Source organism: Mus caroli, chromosome 2 (genome assembly GCF_900094665.2).
Source record: "Mus caroli chromosome 2, CAROLI_EIJ_v1.1, whole genome shotgun sequence".
In the NCBI taxonomy this organism is placed as follows: Eukaryota; Metazoa; Chordata; class Mammalia; order Rodentia; family Muridae; genus Mus; species Mus caroli.
In genome coordinates, this window is record NC_034571.1 from 65525782 (window position 1) to 65543312 (window position 17531).

General features: G+C 43.0%; 1 protein-coding gene across 1 annotated transcript in view; it reads right to left on the reverse strand.

Annotated features, from left to right (window-relative positions):
* Mettl8 (methyltransferase like 8) overlaps positions 1-17531 on the reverse strand; it is an 89449-nt gene that overhangs the window by 18807 nt on the left and 53111 nt on the right. Inside the window, exon 3 of the mRNA XM_021152460.1 lies at positions 10822-10913. Within this exon, the coding sequence (XP_021008119.1) occupies positions 10822-10913 (92 nt within the window). The remainder of the gene's footprint in view (positions 1-10821; positions 10914-17531) is intronic.

A 17531-nucleotide genomic window follows, 5' to 3' on the forward strand; every position in this document is an offset into this window, starting at 1 on the left:
TATCTTTGTTGGGTCTTTTTGTGGTTTAGGTATCAGTAATTGTGGCTTCATAGAATGAGTTGGGTAGGGTACCTTCTATTTCTATTTTGTGAAATAGTTTGTGAAGAATTGGAATTAGCTCTTCTTTGAAGGTCTGATAGAACTCTGCACTAAACCCATCTGGTCCTGGGCTTCTTTTGGTTGGGAGACTATTAATGACTGCTTCTATTTCTTTAGGGGGTATAGCACTGTTTAGATCATTAACCTGATCTTGATTTAACTTTGGTACCTGGTATCTGTCTAGAAACTTGTCCATTCCATCCAGAAGCTGTCAGCTTCTGTGTGCACACTCTCACCTGTGCAGACTACTTTTCCGGCGGAGTCCCGGAACCAACTATCTTCTGCCTCTTAAGTGCTAAGACTAAAGGCATGTATGTGTTAACACACTTGGCCTAGCAAAAATATTTTTAATCAAGTATTTTCTGTGGTTTTTAAATTTTCTTACAGAAAGTACACCATCCCAGTCTGTCTCTACAAATGCACTTTAAAATGACAAATGTGCTAACTGGCCATCAGAAAGGAAGGTGGGAATTATAAAGTCATGACTTCAGAGTGATGGGGTTCAATGTAACTGCTTACTCTGAGTGCCTGGTTTTACGTTTGAAGAAAGGAACTGAAGCTACTTGTAGAGGCCACTCCATAACTTCATCCCCCACCACAGACCCAAATCCAGAGAGATCTCTTCCTCCTGCTCTCCCACTGGGAGTCTCTGGGAGAATTACTGATGCTTTCTTGAACAGACAGGCCTTAGTGACTGATGTCATTGCAGGGTTAAGGGCCACAGTTAGGTCAATGTTCTCATAACCTCAGCATTTCTTAGCCTTCTGCTTCTCCCCATCTCTAATGTTCTTGCATTAACAAAATGATTCAGGCCAAGCAGAGTAACACAGGCCTGAAATTCCAACCCTTGGGAGGCTGAGGCAGGAGGATCATGAGTTAGAGATAGCCTAAAACACATAGAGAATTTGAAGCCAGCCTGGACTATATCGCAAACCTCTTGCCTCAGATAAACCATGGTGGCACATATCTTTAAGATTAGCACTGTGAGGTGGAAGGAGGTTCACAAGTTCAAACAAAAACCAAATGAGTTAATGAGCCAGTTAATTAAATAAAATAACGTGTTCACTCTGTCTTTCATTCAAAAACCATTTCTTGATTCCAATTATGTATAACAAGGTTAATCCTTAGGTTTAATCCATGGATTAAGAATTACTCTTACCCTAACAGACAGGCTCATGACATTTTAAAAGTGCTTTCAAAGTCTGCAAAGGCTTCCTAATGGGTCTGTAACAATTCTCAAGGGTTAGTGCTGGAGAAGAGTAAGGCAGAGGGCAGTACGTACGGTACACCATTCACTAGAAGGAAGGAGGAGAGGAGGAAATACATGTGTACACAAACATGCAGGCACATGTGCGCACATACTTACCAGTATAGGTATAAAACAGCACCAGGCATGATGGCTCATGCCTGTAATGCCAGCACTGGGGAGGGAGTCTGAGGCATACAACTGTGAGTTCAAGGCCAGCCCGGGTACAAATTGGGACACCGCCTTAAGGAAACAAATAAATAACAAAAAAAACAAACAAGCAAAAAATTAAAACCTGTGGTTTGAAGGAGAATTTGTTTGGTTTTGATCCATGTGAATTTAGCATCAATTCCCAAATTGCGCTAAGCCATGCATAAAAAATAAGGGACTCCCTTCATATTTCAAAGAGGCTCAACCTATGAACACGCAGCTGCTTGTAATCAGTCTCCTAGCTTTATAACTGCTCTGAAGCACTCAGTTCCCTTTATTTTCATCCTTACAGCCTTGTCCCACATGGACCTTCACCCATTTGTGGGCAGGCTTCCTGAGTCCACTGCAGCAGCTGAAATAAAGCGGATATTCTATTTGAATTTAAGTCTGAGAAGAGACTGTGGGTCCCTACAACTATAAGGAATGATGTGATATTAAGTCTAACCCATTTTATCACCTGTACTACCCAAAGGAAGCCTATTTATGGTTAATCCAAAAGTGTATGTTTGCCTTGAAAATATTCTGTGTTCTCTTCTAACAATCGAAATGCACCTGTGCACGGTGCAAGACAACAAAACAACAGTCTGAAAATTAGACTCAGGAGAAATAGACAACTTCCAGATTTCCCAAGACATTTCTTACCAGTTCTTGTCCTCCTTTGTCTTAAAAAACAAACAAACCAACTCTTTGTAACTCTCTCTATGCAGATAAAGATTTTGTTCCTAAGAAAAAGCAGCCCAAAGACCTACCTTTAAAGCTTACAAGACCCACGTTTAGTCAGATCTCAGGTACTTGTGAAGTGAATTTGAGATGAATCTCCATCAGCTGGAATCTTGTACTACTACACCTTGGCTCATCTCAAGGTGTATTCCCTTAAGAACTAACTAGGGTGGAGTAGGAAATCCAGGAGAGTAATGTCACAAAAATATGTGCAAGCATTACTATGTATTATAGGAAAGGATAACGCAGAGGCCCAGCCTAGAGATGAGAAGCAAACTGGCCAGCCCCTGAAACTACGGGACAACAAGGAGAAAATGCTCACGTGACAGCTAAGATACGGGGCAACAAGGAGAAAACGCTCACGTGACAGCTAAGATACCGGTGGCAACTCTGACATTTGTTTTCTATTCACCCCTGAAACTACGGGACAACAAGGAGAAAACGCTCACGTGATAGCTAAGATACCGGTGGCAACTCTGACATTTGTTTTCTATTCACCCCTGAAACATACGGGATAACAAGGAGAAAACGCTCACGTGATAGCTAAGATACCAGTGGCAACTCTGACATTTGCTTTCTATTCACCCATGGTGGATACATGTTTGGAACAGTGTACTAGAACGATTATTAGATAGCTCTATCCTTTGCAACACTGTTGGCAAAGATAAAGTATAATAACTGGAGGCTGGGAACATGGTTCAGTGGGTAACCCCTTGCTCTGCGATCATGAGAACCTGAGTTCAGGTCCCACAGGAAAACCCCTGCATGGCTGTGCAGTTCTGCCGCCTCAGCATTGATGGCGGCAGGCAGATCCCAAGAGTTCACCGGCTAGTAAAGCGGCATACCCACAAAACCACAACCAACCAACCAACCAACCAGAAAACAAGGTTCTGGTTTATTGACAATAAAGCTGAGTGTGCTAGAGGAAGAATCCAACCTGCTGTAGCTTCTACATGCCCACATATAGGTGTATGCAATTGCACACTTACATACTTACATGCATGTAACATATCCACATACTCACACCCTCACTGAATCATTCATATATATATATATATATATATATATGATCTATTCACCTTACCCAACTTCCTTTGATGAGAATAAGCATACCTGTAGAGCCTGTTTAACCCCCCCATATATATGTCTCTCTATATATGAATTTATGGAAAGCAAGCTTTACCAATTATGAATCTGTAATGATGTTACTGTAATTCAAATTACTACATTCAAATACGAAACACATTGGCCACCTAAATTCAATCCTAACTAGGCATAGTGGTGTACCCCTTTAATCCCTGGACTCAAGAGACAGAGGCAGGGACAGAGTCAGAGGCAAGCACACCACTGTGAGTTCCAGGCTACCCAGAGCTACATAGTAAGATGTTTTTCCAAACAAAACAAAAATCAATCAAACAAACAAATAAATAAACACTCCAACAGTGACAAACAGTTTTAGGCTCTATGTCAAATGCTTTTCTTAGATTTTTTTTTTCCATTTACTCCTAACAGTATAGTTACCTAGTATGCTGCTTATTAGCCTAGCTGAATTCTGCCTCCTTCTAATCTTGTTTATCTCTGGGAACAGGATGTTTCAAGGCCAGAAGTTCCTCATCAGGTGAGTTAGCCAAAGCCAATTGGCACTAAGATAGCTGACAGAGACTTCTGGAAGCCTGTTCTTTGTGATCCAATTTACCTACTGAGAGACACACCGGGCAGGTGGCCTGAGTTAGAAGTACCATACTATAAAGAAGTGGAAGTGCTTGAGAACTGTCATTCCCCGAGAAACACAAACACTCCTCCCCACTGACCTATTCTCCCCATTAACTAACAGCATAAAATAATGGGTTCCATTCTGACACGCCACACACACGCGCGCGCGCACACACACACACACACACACACACACACACACACGCAGCACACGGCACTTTGGCCACGGCCGCCCCATTCACCTTCCTTATCCTCCTCCTCCTCTTTGCTCCTCTTCACTTCCCCTTCACGTCACTGTCCCAAATCTGATGTTTTCCCTGCCCACCATGGCATGAGACCTGAGAGCACAAAATTCCCGCTTGTCGGTGTTCTGGACGTTGAATAAACTTGAGCTCTTCCCATGAACCCTCATTTTTATCCTCTGGGTTTGCCACACCCAATGAAGAGAGAAAATAAAAGAGGAAAGGATGGGAAAGGGAGGGGAGAAGACAACAATTTGGGGTTAACAATATCTTTCAGATAGACAACAAGAAATTCAATGTCAAAGGGCTTAAGATTCCCCCCCCCCAAACATAGCCAGGAAGGGCAGGCAGCATCAGGACCTAGATTAAGTCTGTCAGACTCCAGAGCCTTCGGACCATGGCCATCACATAGCACCATCTACAAAGTTAACATGTGCTCCCTCAAAAGTGCTCCCAGAGATAATCTGTTCTTCTGATTCTTATTTTCCTCTCAATTACAAAGCACCAAGTTGAAACCAGTCTAAGTTTTAATAAGTACAGGAGTGTTGTAAAAATAATGCTGGCTGGAGTTAGCCTTCATAAAGAGAGATAAGTACAGAATCAATTAAACCAAGTTCTTTCCATGAGATCCAATGCAAGCTATATGAGCCTACGGGATGAATTCATGGTTAGCAACAGAACCATAAAATGCTCTAAGAGTACAGGTTGGTTTGTTGGGTAGTCACTAGGCAGGATCAGCACCCGTGGCTGGAGTGTGTTCACCCACCCAACAGTGTCTTCCACCAATGCTGGTAACCCTGCAGTTCTGAGGGTGTTTCCATGACCTTGCAGAAGCACAGCTGACTTCATCATCATTATGGACCTGAGACAGGAAGCACCTCCAGTGGAGGATTGAATTTCTGGAATCGAAAGCATGCCTGCAATGGCAGGGAACAACAGGTGCCACTCTCTGACCACGACAAAGACGTCAGGCTCACTTTGCTGCTAACTGTCACAGCTTCAGGCCAGGAACCACAGTCTAGGCAGCGTAGGGAAAGCTGGGCTGCCTTGACTTTAACAGGCATCTAAGTGACGGATTTTCCTTGGAGGAACACTTTTTTCTTCTGTGGTCCTAGGTTGCTAGCTGTCCAGAGCAAACTGGTCTATGCTAGTGACAATGAAAGGGATACAGCAATTGGTTTCAGCCTAGTTTAGTGAGGAGAGACCTCAATTCTTCATTTGTTATGTTCTAGACTGCTGAGCAGAAGAGAAAGATAGCACACTAACTACGTTTACATGCTCACAAGCTCACAGATCATCAAAATTACCCTGCACATCATAACTGAAAAACCAAATCAAGCCATTTAGGTATCTGGAATATATGATGTGATAATATGAATTATGAAAATTTATTCTAAGTTGCTATGTAACAAAAAGTAATTTAAAGTTATTTTTGCACATCAATTACGCAAATACCTGAACTTTCAAAGTTGGAAATTTCCACATGTCACTGAAGGAAGTTCACTGTCTAATAAAAGAAAACGCTTAAAATTATAAAATTAAAAGTGTAATTCTAAGAGCACTGCGTGAAACTTTTAGCAGCCAGAGTCATCTTGGAGGCAGCTATATTTATCAGCACAGGGTGTTTAACTATTCTGTTTTTCTTTCCCTTCATATAGAACATTCTCTTCAGTGGTAAGGTATTCACAACACAAGGATACATTCTTTCATCAGCTGCCTAATGTAGCTAACCTACCCTAGGTAGGACTTTATTTACAAAGATATTTTAAAGTGGATACAGCAGCTGCTGTTGTTAGTAAGTTTTAAAAAAACCATTACATTTGCTGTACAACCAGCTGACATATAGCACACTGGAGATCTTTTTAAGGAAATTATAAAATATAATCATGTTTACTCAAGAAACACTGATTATATCTTTTTTATTTCTCTGGGTTAACCTGGTTTTAAAAGAAATATGAGCTATAATAAAATTGAAAAGTAATTAGGAAAAGAAAACATGGAATTAAAAGTCATTAGTCTGGGCAATCTAATTGAAGGAAATATTGCTAACTGGAGCCTGGGTGCTATACATTCTCATTATGCAAACGAGGCCGGGTCATTCAACAGCAAAAGGTGGTTATCTGTCATGCAGGCAATCTTATTTTCAGATTGTGAGTGTGGTTTTCTAACTTCTGTTCTCACCAACAGCTCTGACAATAGGTGAAAAGTGGGAGAAGGGAGAGTGACATACAGGGAGCAGAAGAAATGTGACAGGGTTGGCTAGCTGGAAGAATAAGCAGTATTCCTCCCAGGGGCTTAATAAAGGAGATAGGATCAATAACAGTGTGCCTGCTCTGCAGTGCTCTGCAGACGGGGTTCTTTGTGATACCAGAGCTCTGGCTCTTTCAAACACTCAGGGACTCTCTTAGATAAGGAAAGCTGGTGTCGAGGTCAAAGCTTCTGTCGGGTTCTCACTAAGTCTGGAAGCAGAGCAGAACGATCCTATTTACCTTGACCCATATTGACTCATCAGAGGGATAACACAGCGAATGAGAAGCCTCACCCAAGACTTGAGTGGGGTCTGTGATCCTAGCAGAGACTGCTGTGTGGCTGTCCCTGAGACATGCTGCCATTCAGTGATGTTCCTCAGACCACAGCTTCCTTCCTTGTTACCCACTGGGAGCTTAGCCCTCTCTGCACTCACTACCTTGCTTTAAATACAAGATATCCCACGTATAACTCAAGTCTTTTCCTGCAGTGGTCCCCTGACACCGTGGCGCCCGGTGTACTGAGTGGCGGGATGCAGAGGTGACCCAGAACAAATCTCTACTTCTTTGAGTCATTCTGAAATGGAATCTTTAGTTCTTTATCTTCACAGTAGCCAGAAGAAACACTTAGAAAAAGGGCTGTCACAGCAACGGCAAAGCAGGCACCTCCGAGTGGTGCCAGCGCCTCCTTGCTTCTGCCTTTCCTCTTCTATGGAGTGGCCCGTCACCACCTTTCTATTTTGGTCCCACTATGGTTCTGTGGGAACCGTCCTTTTCCTTTACTGCGGTTTCTGAGGCTCTAAAATAACCTCCTCATTAGCTGCGCTCAAGTTCATTGTTAGCTCAAATAGGACAAAGTGGGCGGCCATGCGCAGAGAACTTTAACATGATCAGCCCTGCTCTATTTAAGTTCGGAACACAAACATTCAAAAGGGAGTTTTAAAAAATCCCTGCCTTTTCATATTATTAGGATAATGTGCAGATAATAGCATGAATGAGTTTTCATTTCCTGGAAGCAAATTAAAACAACTGACAATGTTGAACTTTGTTCAGGCTGGAGGCTCTGCTGTATTCAGGAGGCCACTAGCAGAAGCTTGAGTAATGTGGAAAATATGTCCACGCAGCTGCTGGCAAAGAACTGAAGTTATACTTCCTCAGAAGCAGTGACAGAGCTCCTGTGAGGGAATGTGGTGCTGGCCGATGGAAGGCAGCACTGGCCATGGGATGAGCCCTCAAGTCCAGCCTCAACAATCCCTGGCTGTATTCCACCCCAGGTCTGTCCGGCTAGAGCCCATAGAAATAGAGTAATTCCACCGGGGTCAGGGGCTCGTCTTTCCTGTCCACCCAAGGATACACTGATGCTGAGGGTGAGGAACTACCACTAAGGAATAACAAACAAGGCCAGAGGAATCGATAGGCCACCAATGACTCCAGAGAGCAGGATTGGTTGCACTGGCTCCTTTGCCAGCTAAAGGCTGAGGGCTGTCCCATTCTCTTAGCCTTCCCAGATACCTTTGCTTCAGATTTCAGCAGCTGCAAGCTAACATCATTTCAACTGTGCTTCTCCTGATTTTCATTCTGCGCCTTACAGGGAGGAGTGCAAGCGTTTTTCCCTGGGGAGTTCCTGCATATCTGGTCAATCTAGCACTAGAATTCTAGCTTTGGGAGAATCCTCCTATATACTGCCTGAGAGGTATTTAGCCTTTTGATTTGTTTGTTTTATTTTATTTTATTTTTTTGTTTTTCAAGACATGATTTCTCTGTGCAACTCTGGCTGTCCTGGAACTCATTCTGTAGACCAGGCTGGCCTCGAACTCAGAGATCCACCTGCCTCTTCCTCCCGAGCACTGGGATTAAAGGATTGTGTCACCACTGCCCAGGTATTTATGTGACATTTACAGTCTCCTTTGGACCAAATATCTCAAAAGCAACCACAGAGAATATGTCAACAAATGAGCAAATCTGTGTCCTAATAAAACTTTATAAAACATGGTGCAGGCTAGGGAAACGGCTCAGTGGACAAGGTGCTGGCTGTGCAAGAATTCAACTCCTCTGAACTCACAGAAGAGGTATGACCGCTGGGTGTCATCCCAGCACCAGAGAGGCAGAGAATGGAGAGCCCAGCGGCAAACTTGCTACCTGGACTAGTCATAATAATCCCAGCGGTGAGGAGGCAGGGTAGGTGGGTCCTGGAGCTCCCTGGCAGCCAGCCCAGCCTCCTTGATGGGGCCTAGGCCAGTGAAAAACCCTGCCTGACCCCCTCCCCACAAAAGGTGACTAGTAACTAAGGAAGAGCACTCCAGGTTGCCCCCTGGTCTCCACATGCATATGCACACATGTGCACTCGTGTACACATGAACATACCTACACACACACACACACACACACACACACCAAAAGGAGAGAGCACAGGCGATATCCTAAAGAAAAGGTCATTTTAAGAAAAATAAGGTAGAAAATGGTATACAGCGAGGACAGCTGTTAGGCAAAGTGACTAGGAGTCACTCACTATGAAGGACACTGACCACTTCTAAACATTTTTTTTTTCTGTGTGACATTTTTAAAATTGTGGTAAAAGCACATAAAATGGAGCATCTTAGTCATTCTTAAGTGCATGCTCCCACGGCGTTAGGTCTGTTCACGCTGTTGTGAAGCAGACCTCTGGACTCTTTCCATAATGCAAACTCTAACTCGAACCCCACTACATAACTCCAACTCTCCACCCAACCAGCCCTTGGCAATCACCATCAGGTAGCACATTTCATTATCATTTATGTACGGTAGCTACAGGCCCTGGAAAATGGCTGTTCATGCCATGTCCTCGGAACATCGAACATTGGGCACTATTCCTCAGGGTACGGTAGCTACAGGCCCTGGAAAATGGCTGTTCATGCCATGTCCTCGGAACATCGAACATTGGGCACTATTCCTCAGGTGTTAGCACTGAACTGTTCTTCCCTCTAAGGCTAAACTTATGTGTCTTTTCATTCATTCATTCAACAGGGCACTATTTACTAGTGTTGCTTGTCTTATAACACTTGTGGTTTGATTATGTTTCTCTCTTGCCTAACACAGAGACTGCTGATATGAACATGGAACGCATATTATCTCTTTGAGAGTGTGCTTTGAATCTTTTGGGATCTATCTTTAAAGTGAATTGATGTATTATAGGGAGTGCTACTTTTAAAACATTTAAAAAGATTCATTTTATTTGTATGCGTGCTTGCCTGAGTAGATGTAAGTGCTCCCCATGCCTGCCTGTTGTCCATGGAGGTTAGACGAGGGCACTGGATTCCGGTACAGGAGTTACAGGCAGTCGGTAGCTGCCATGTGGGGGCTGGGAACCGAACCAGGGTCCTCTGCAAGAGTAGCCAGTACAGTGATTGCTCTTAACTGCTGAGCCATCTCTCCAGGCCCTCCATATTTAATTTTTAGGGAGCCTGCACAATGGTTTCCATAGTGGCTGTACCATTCACACCAAATGTGCACAAGGGCTCCTGTTTCTCTGCATCCTTCTCAACACTTGTCAATTACTAGTAGTTTAATAATAGCCCAAGACGAACTTCAAAAGCTATTTATGAAGTTGTCAAGCTGGGTCCCTGAATTAAACTCTAAACACAAAGTCTCCCAAGAAAACTGCTTTTGATTCCCATTAAAACCTTACCCTGGGCTGGGAAGGAGGCTCAGTGGGGAAAGAGCCTGCTGTGAAGGCAGGAAGACTTGAGCTAGGGTCCCTGGTGTGGTGACATGCTTCTGTGACCTCAGATCTGGGAGTGGGGGTGGGGCAGAGAGAGAGCTCACTGTACAGCCAGTCTAGCTGAAGCAGGAGTGCCAGGCTCTGTGACAGACCTTGTCCCCAAAAAACTCAGGCGGAGAGTGAAAGAAAAAGACACTTGAAATTGACCTCTGACTCCCATGTGCCCCGAACTGCTCATATATGCACACATACACACTAATGCACGAACTCACAAACACGCACTCCCTTATCCTAAAAGGCCAATAATATTTTGATATGACGTTTTCTTTTTACTCAAAGTTTATGAATTTGTTAGAAGTTTCCAGCAAGTGAAATACACAATGACACACTGAGAGTGGCGTAGTTAGGAGGAAATTTTAAAGTTATATTTTCATATCTTGCTTAAAATGCCACCCATATGCATATCTCCCAGAAAAAGCAATATGACTACCAAAAGACCAATTACAGGGTGAATACATAATTTATTTCATTAATTTCGGTTCCACTACGAGGGAAGAACTGGGAATCCCACCAAAGGTAGCAAATGGGTTGACTGGCTGGGGTGGCAGCTCAGAACTTCCAAATGCTGGGACAGGATGCCAGCCTTACCTTGCTCTTCTGGAGCGACTCGTGTGGCTGAGTTTTCCTCTACCTTTTTTCTAGCTGCGTCTTCTTCTTCTTTAGACCACTGCATGTGATCCCTATTAAGGAAAAAAAATAAGATGCAAGCCATATTTGACAAGTGGGGAAGGCAGAGCCCATGTGGCTGGGGACTCCACCACACACTCTAGATTAAGGCCGACATATGTGATACAAACTGACTCCATGTCAAAGGAACTCATTTGTGTCAGGCCTGTGTTCTGTTCCTGGTGCTAAGTGCTGCCCTGCCACTCTTACAGGTTTTCTGTTTAGATCTGGCTGTGGGACCAGCCAGCCGCTGTTGGGAAATGGCTGCTCTAGCCACATCCTCAGGACATTCCAGTGCAGGACTGTTTGAGTGCTGATGTGGTGTATGCTCCTCTAAGGGTAAACGTACTGCCTTTCTGTTAACAGATGTCTGCTAACTGATGCTCTGTTAACGTCAGAACAGGGCAGCCCTTAAAAGGACTTGATGTTCCTGTTATAACACACATTTGACACTCTGCCAGCAATGTGTGCATGCACACACAGGTCTGTCCACGTGCGTGTGCATGTGTATGCTTTCTTATGTGGACATGTGGAGATCAGTATCAGCTATCTCCCCCAATCATTCTATACTTTATTTTTTGAGGTAAGGCATCTCACTGGACCTGGCATTCAATGGTTTAGCTAGAGTGACTGTCCAGCCAGCCACTGTCCGCACACTCCCAGCACTGAGGCTAGTCATGTACCACCACACTCTTTAAATGTGGGTTCTAGGACCCAAACTCAGGTCCTTAAAGTTTTAAGACATTTCGTTCCTCTCTAAGTTTTAAATTTTATTTTTCTTATAAGCTATCTCAATTTCTGAAATATTGGTAAGCTTATATTTAAATGAAGGATACCTTTTGTTGTTGCTGTTTTATATGAGATAGATTTCATTTTGTTGGCCAGGCTGACCTCAAACTCATCATGATTGTGTTCCAACCCACCAAATGTTGGGGTTATAGATGTGTATTGCCACGTAGTCAACCGACAGAGAACTTGATATAGGATGTAAAAGATTCACTTTTCTTAAATCTCTCGCTTTATGTATTTTTAGTTTCAGAATTTATTTTCTTTGTATAAGAACATAGTGTTTTGTGCTATAAAAATGTTTCTTGGGCTGGAGAGATGGCTTAGCGGTTAAGAGCACTGACTGCTCTGCCAGAGGTCCTGAGTTCAATTTCCAGCAACCACATGGTGGCTCATAACCATGTGTGATGGGATCCGATGTTCTCTTCTCGTGTGTCTGAAGACAGCTGCAGTGGACTCGTGTAAATAAAAAATAAATAAATCTTTAAAACAACATTTCTTGTTGCATACCATGTATGATGCCCAGGGTTCAAAGCCCAGAACCACAACAAAGGAGAAAGAGGAAGAGGGGTGGAGGAGCAGGAGGAAGGGGGAGGAGGGGAGAAGGAGAGGAGGGTATCTTCTTGGAATGAATGCAACCTCTCTATTTCCTGAAATGAGGCATTTTTCTAAACAACCAAACATGCCATATTCACATGCCCTATAGCTTACTGACTCAATGAGGGTCACCACTGCTGTGATAAAACAGGGTGAGTAAGGCACCTGGGGGAGGGAGAGGTTTATTTCAGCTTACACTTCCAGGTGACAGTCCACCTCTGAGGGAATTACAGGATCTGACTCAGAGGCTATGGAATGGTGCTGCTTACTGGCTTGCTCCTCATGGTTTCTTCAGCCTGGCTTCATATAGAACCCAGGACTACCAGTCTAGGGATGGTACCACCCACAATGGGCTGGGCCCTTCTTCGTCAATAGCTAGTTAAGAAAATCCCCTAAAGGCTTGCCTACAGCTGGGATCCTATGGAGGCATTTTCTTAACTGAGGTTCCTTCTCTCCTCTCAGATGACTTTATCTTGTGTCAAGTTGACAACAACAACACTAGGCAGCAGAGATGCCTACAAGAAACAATGAGGCAGGGGTGGAAGCTGAGACAGGTAGATCCTGGAGCTCACTAGAGAGCCAGTACAGCCCAGTCAGTAAGTTCCTGTCTCATAAAAATAAGGTGGACAGCAATTAAAGAAGACATCCAGTGTTGATCTCTGGCCTCCACATACATACACATGCACACATACACCGATAAATACATCTGCAGGCTCAAGAGAGTAGACACACACACACACACACATACACACAGATTCTAATACTGTTATCATATGGTATTTATAATCATCTGAGCAGTGAGAAGGAATAAATAAAATTCTTGGTGGTTCACGGTGTCTGAGCAGTTGGCATGATCATAATCACTATAGGAGTCACTGTCATCACTGTCATTTATTATTATTATTGTATGATGTCAGGCTTCATACAAAAGACATTTCATACATATTTATCTTATTTGATCTCTTCAAAGCTTCTGTGAAAGGGTTATAATCCTGCTTGTTTTATATGAGGAAACAGAAATATAACCAGGTGCAACCTGAATTCAAACCCAGATTCGGGTCACGTCTACATCTACCCTCCCCCCTCTGCCAAGGCTTCCTGAGAGAAAGGACAGGACATGGTGCTGCAGTGGTATCAGTGGGTTAGCACTGATGGGTGGAGATGGTAGATCAGCCAGCTAGTGTTATCTGGGAAAGCGGGAGGAACAGAAAGGTGGGTTTGGGTGTGGGCTGTAGGAAAGGCATCAGGGTAACTACTCCTCCCATAAGAAGATGGCGGTGCAGGCTGAGACGGTGGCAATGGAAAACGAGAAGGAAGAGGGCGGGAAGACACTGAAAACTGTCGTTGTGACCTGGACATGAGCTGCACACTGGGAAAGCATCAGGCATGACTATGGAGATGGACCCGTGAATGTCTAGGAAAGCGGGGGTGACATGGCAGGATAACCAGTCACCTTGGGTGGCACGGTGAGAAGCGTGGTTCTATTCCAAGCACTGTTTATGCAATCAGATATGTGAGTATATTCCAGTGACCCACTTACCTAGCTATAAATACCCCTGTGGAAAGGTGAGAAGTGAGAAACTGGTTCATTCTTTCCTCTCCCCCATCCCAACCAACTTAAAAAAAAAAAAAAAAGACAGCATCTTGCTGTGAAGCCCAGGCAGGCTCCAACTTGTAGCAATTTTCCAGCCTCAGTCCCCTGAATGCTGGGATTACAGACACAAACCACTGTACACAAGTCTTTTAAAAAGTATGCTGAGGCCTCTCCATAAAAAGCAAATGAAAACATAAAAGGATTTCACATGTGAAATTTAACTGCAAGTATTTTTTAAAAACCCAATCACAAACCAAACTATCACCAAGCATCTTTGTCATTTGTTTTAAAGCATGGAATTAGAGTAGACTTTTGTTTTTATTTAGTTACTATGGAGGCGTGATCACATATAAATTGGCTGGTGACTGTACTTTAAGTGACAGATACAACCAGGGGATTCAGGCAAGTGACCAATCAGTAAGACAAAGGACCAGGCACTTAACAACCCATGGAAAAGTGGGTTCTACTGTTTGGTTCATAAATTGCATCCTTGGAATTTATTATAATAAAGTGTCTCAAAAGAACAGTAAAGTTCTGTGTAGGAAAATACGAGGGAACACTAAATATAATACCAAGAACATGGAGGGAACCTCAGTATGATAGAGGTAAGTTCAAGGTCTCAAGGAAAGACACTGCATTCCATTAATGTGTCTCTAGAAACTTTGTATCTGATCAGAGAGGGTGCTGCTTGCAGAAGGGAAGAGCTAGGAGAGAGAGGTGGGTGGGGGTTGCAGGGCGAAGCAGTGGGGATGGGGTGCAGGGTGGGGGTGGGATGGGATGTGGAGTTTGCTTGGTTCTTATCTAAGACAGTACTGACTGAGTCTTCTCCCATTGGCTGGGATCCAACCTCATACTTTTCTCAAACGGCCATCTCTGAGAATGCTGCAGGACTTTCACGTTAGCTAAACTGGTGGAAGAGATTAAACATTGGATAAAACTTTTGCAAGGTGAGGGCTATAAACATTTTTGCATACAAAGTTTTAGGAGTTTAAGTTGACAGAAAACACTCTATTTAGTGATAGGAGAATCAACATTTATTTATCAAAGGGATAGTATGCAGACAATTAAAATATTTAACAGATACAGATCTATTTGTTTATTTATTTATTTATTTATTTAGCTAGTCAAACTCACAGAATTCTGCCTTTTATGTGCTGGGATTAAAGATAGTGGCGCCACTACACCTGGTCAAGCATGCTTGTATATAAATAATGTTTTAAAATTTTATCTCAAGTTGAAGAAGCTTTACAACATTAAAGAAAATTTAAGAGTTTCCTAACCCTGTGTTTTAACATTATTATTCTGCAATTCAAAATATGTATTCAATGTGTATAATAATTTGTACTAATTATTCTATAATTTAGAATCTTTAATATGTATAATAACTTTAAACAGACATAATTACATATACATAATTTTAGAATCTGCCTTTTTGCCTGTTGTAGTAGCACACATATTTAATCCAAGCATTAGGGAGGCAGAGGCAGGCAGATCTCTGGGAGTTCAATGCCAGCCTGGTCTACATAGTAAGTTTCAGGCCAGCCAGGAATGAATAGTGAGACTATGTCTAAAAGTAAATAAATAAATCTGCTTTTAAATCTTATGTTATTTAATAAACTCATTTGTTTTACTTCAGAGACTTTGAATACCTTGCCTCAGCCTCCAGGTGAGTAGCACTGTGTCTGCATACAATTTAATGACAAATCTGACAAATGTATAAGGTGATTAGAATATTTTTTAAAAAATCTTATGGTTAAAGAAAGAAATAGTTGGGCTGGAGAGATGGCTCAGTGGTTAAGAGCCCTGACTGCTCTTCCAGAGGTCCTGAGTTCAAATCCCAGAAACCATATGGTGGCTCACAACCATCTAAAATAGGATCCAATGCCCTCTTCTGGTGTGTCTTAATATGACAACAGTGTACTCATATAAATAAATAAATAAATCTTAAAAAAAAAAAGAGTTAAGCAGTTTTAGTCTAAACCTATTTAAATAATTCTTAATTCCATAACAAATTTTTTCTATATGGCTATAAGACCTTCATTATAAATATAAATTAAATTAGCTGTACAGGACTTGATTTTGTTTATAACAGTACAACTCATAGTGGGCTCAATCTCCTGCTATAAAAAATTATAAAGCTGAGCAAAATATATGAAGTAAATGCTTTTAGGTACTGCACTAGACAGTGTAAGACCATGACCCCTAAGGGAAGGAAAGACAAAGTCACCACAGTCACTAGGAATCCCATCGAAGAAATGTTCGTCTGCGGTAGCGCCCAGGCACAGATGCTGGGTAGAGGCTGGGGCACCTGCACTGTGTAGAGGGCTCTTCTAGGTTGGTGGGCTGTAACTGTCTGTTCAGCCACAGGGAGAGACTCCAGGGAAGTTGGCAGAAAGGCAGGACTCCGGGGATGAGGGTGGAGAAAGGAGGACTGGGCAGGGAAAGGCAGTAGGGCTCGGCAGTCTCAGCACCTCGGGTAGCTGGTTGGGGCCGTGTGCTAAAGTCATAAGAACTGCACTTGACCTGGGGAGTGGTGAGACAGACTCACCCTAACTACACTCAAAGAAAGCCTTAGTGCCCGCTTCTCAACCCGTGGGCCTCAACATCAGATATTTGCATATCTGTATCTTTTGTATATCAGATGTTTTACATTATGATTCATAACAGTAGCAAAATTGTAGCAATTACAGTAATTATAAAGTAGTGACAAAATAATCTTATGGTTGGGGTCACCATAACACGAGGAACTGTATTAAAGGGTGCGGCATTTGGAAGGTGGAGAACCACTGTCTTAGGGCTTGGTGACACATGCATGTGATTTTAGCACTTCAAACGCTGAGGCAGGAGAATCCCAAGTTTGAGGCCACCTGAGCTACTTAGCAAGAAAACAAAGCCGAAGCAACCTGAATCTGACCCAGAGAGCATTTGGTGGGAACCTAGTGGCAATAACTCATCTTTAAAGGAGATAACAGAACCAGACTCCATGCAAGATACCACTCAGGATAGCCGTCACACAATAACACACGGTTAGACATGTCAACGAAGCAACAGAGAAAGCAGACAATAAAGACAGACTTGGGGGACATCGTTATCAGGATAGGAATTAGTATCCAATAACTTTTAAACAGCTCTAAAATGTAAAGATTTAAAGAATCTTCTAGAGGCCTTGACCAACTCCATGTGTACTCTCTTTACCCCTCTTAATGCCTGCGCTAAATTCTAACTAAAGCCTTTTTAAAAAATCCAACTTTACTACATTTAAAACAAAAAACCAAAAACCAAGCAAAGAGCTGGGGATGCAGCTTAACTGGTAAGCTGTGTACCTACTGTGCAGGAAACTCTGGGTTTGCCCAGACTGCATACAGCAGGCATGGCAGGTAGAGCACACCAGAGACCTCAGCACTCCGGAGGTGGAGTCAGGAGGACTGGAAGCTCAAGGGACTCTGGCTGCACAGGGCTTGCTCACCTAGTACAGTGAGTGCTCACCTAGTACAGTGAGTGCTCACCTAGTACAGAGAGTGCTCACCTAGTACAGTGAGTGTACACCTAGTACAGTGAGTGCTCACCTAGTACAGTGAGTGCTCACCTAGTACAGTGAGTGCTCACCTAGTACAGTGAGTGCTCACCTAGTACAGTGAGTGCTCACCTAGTACAG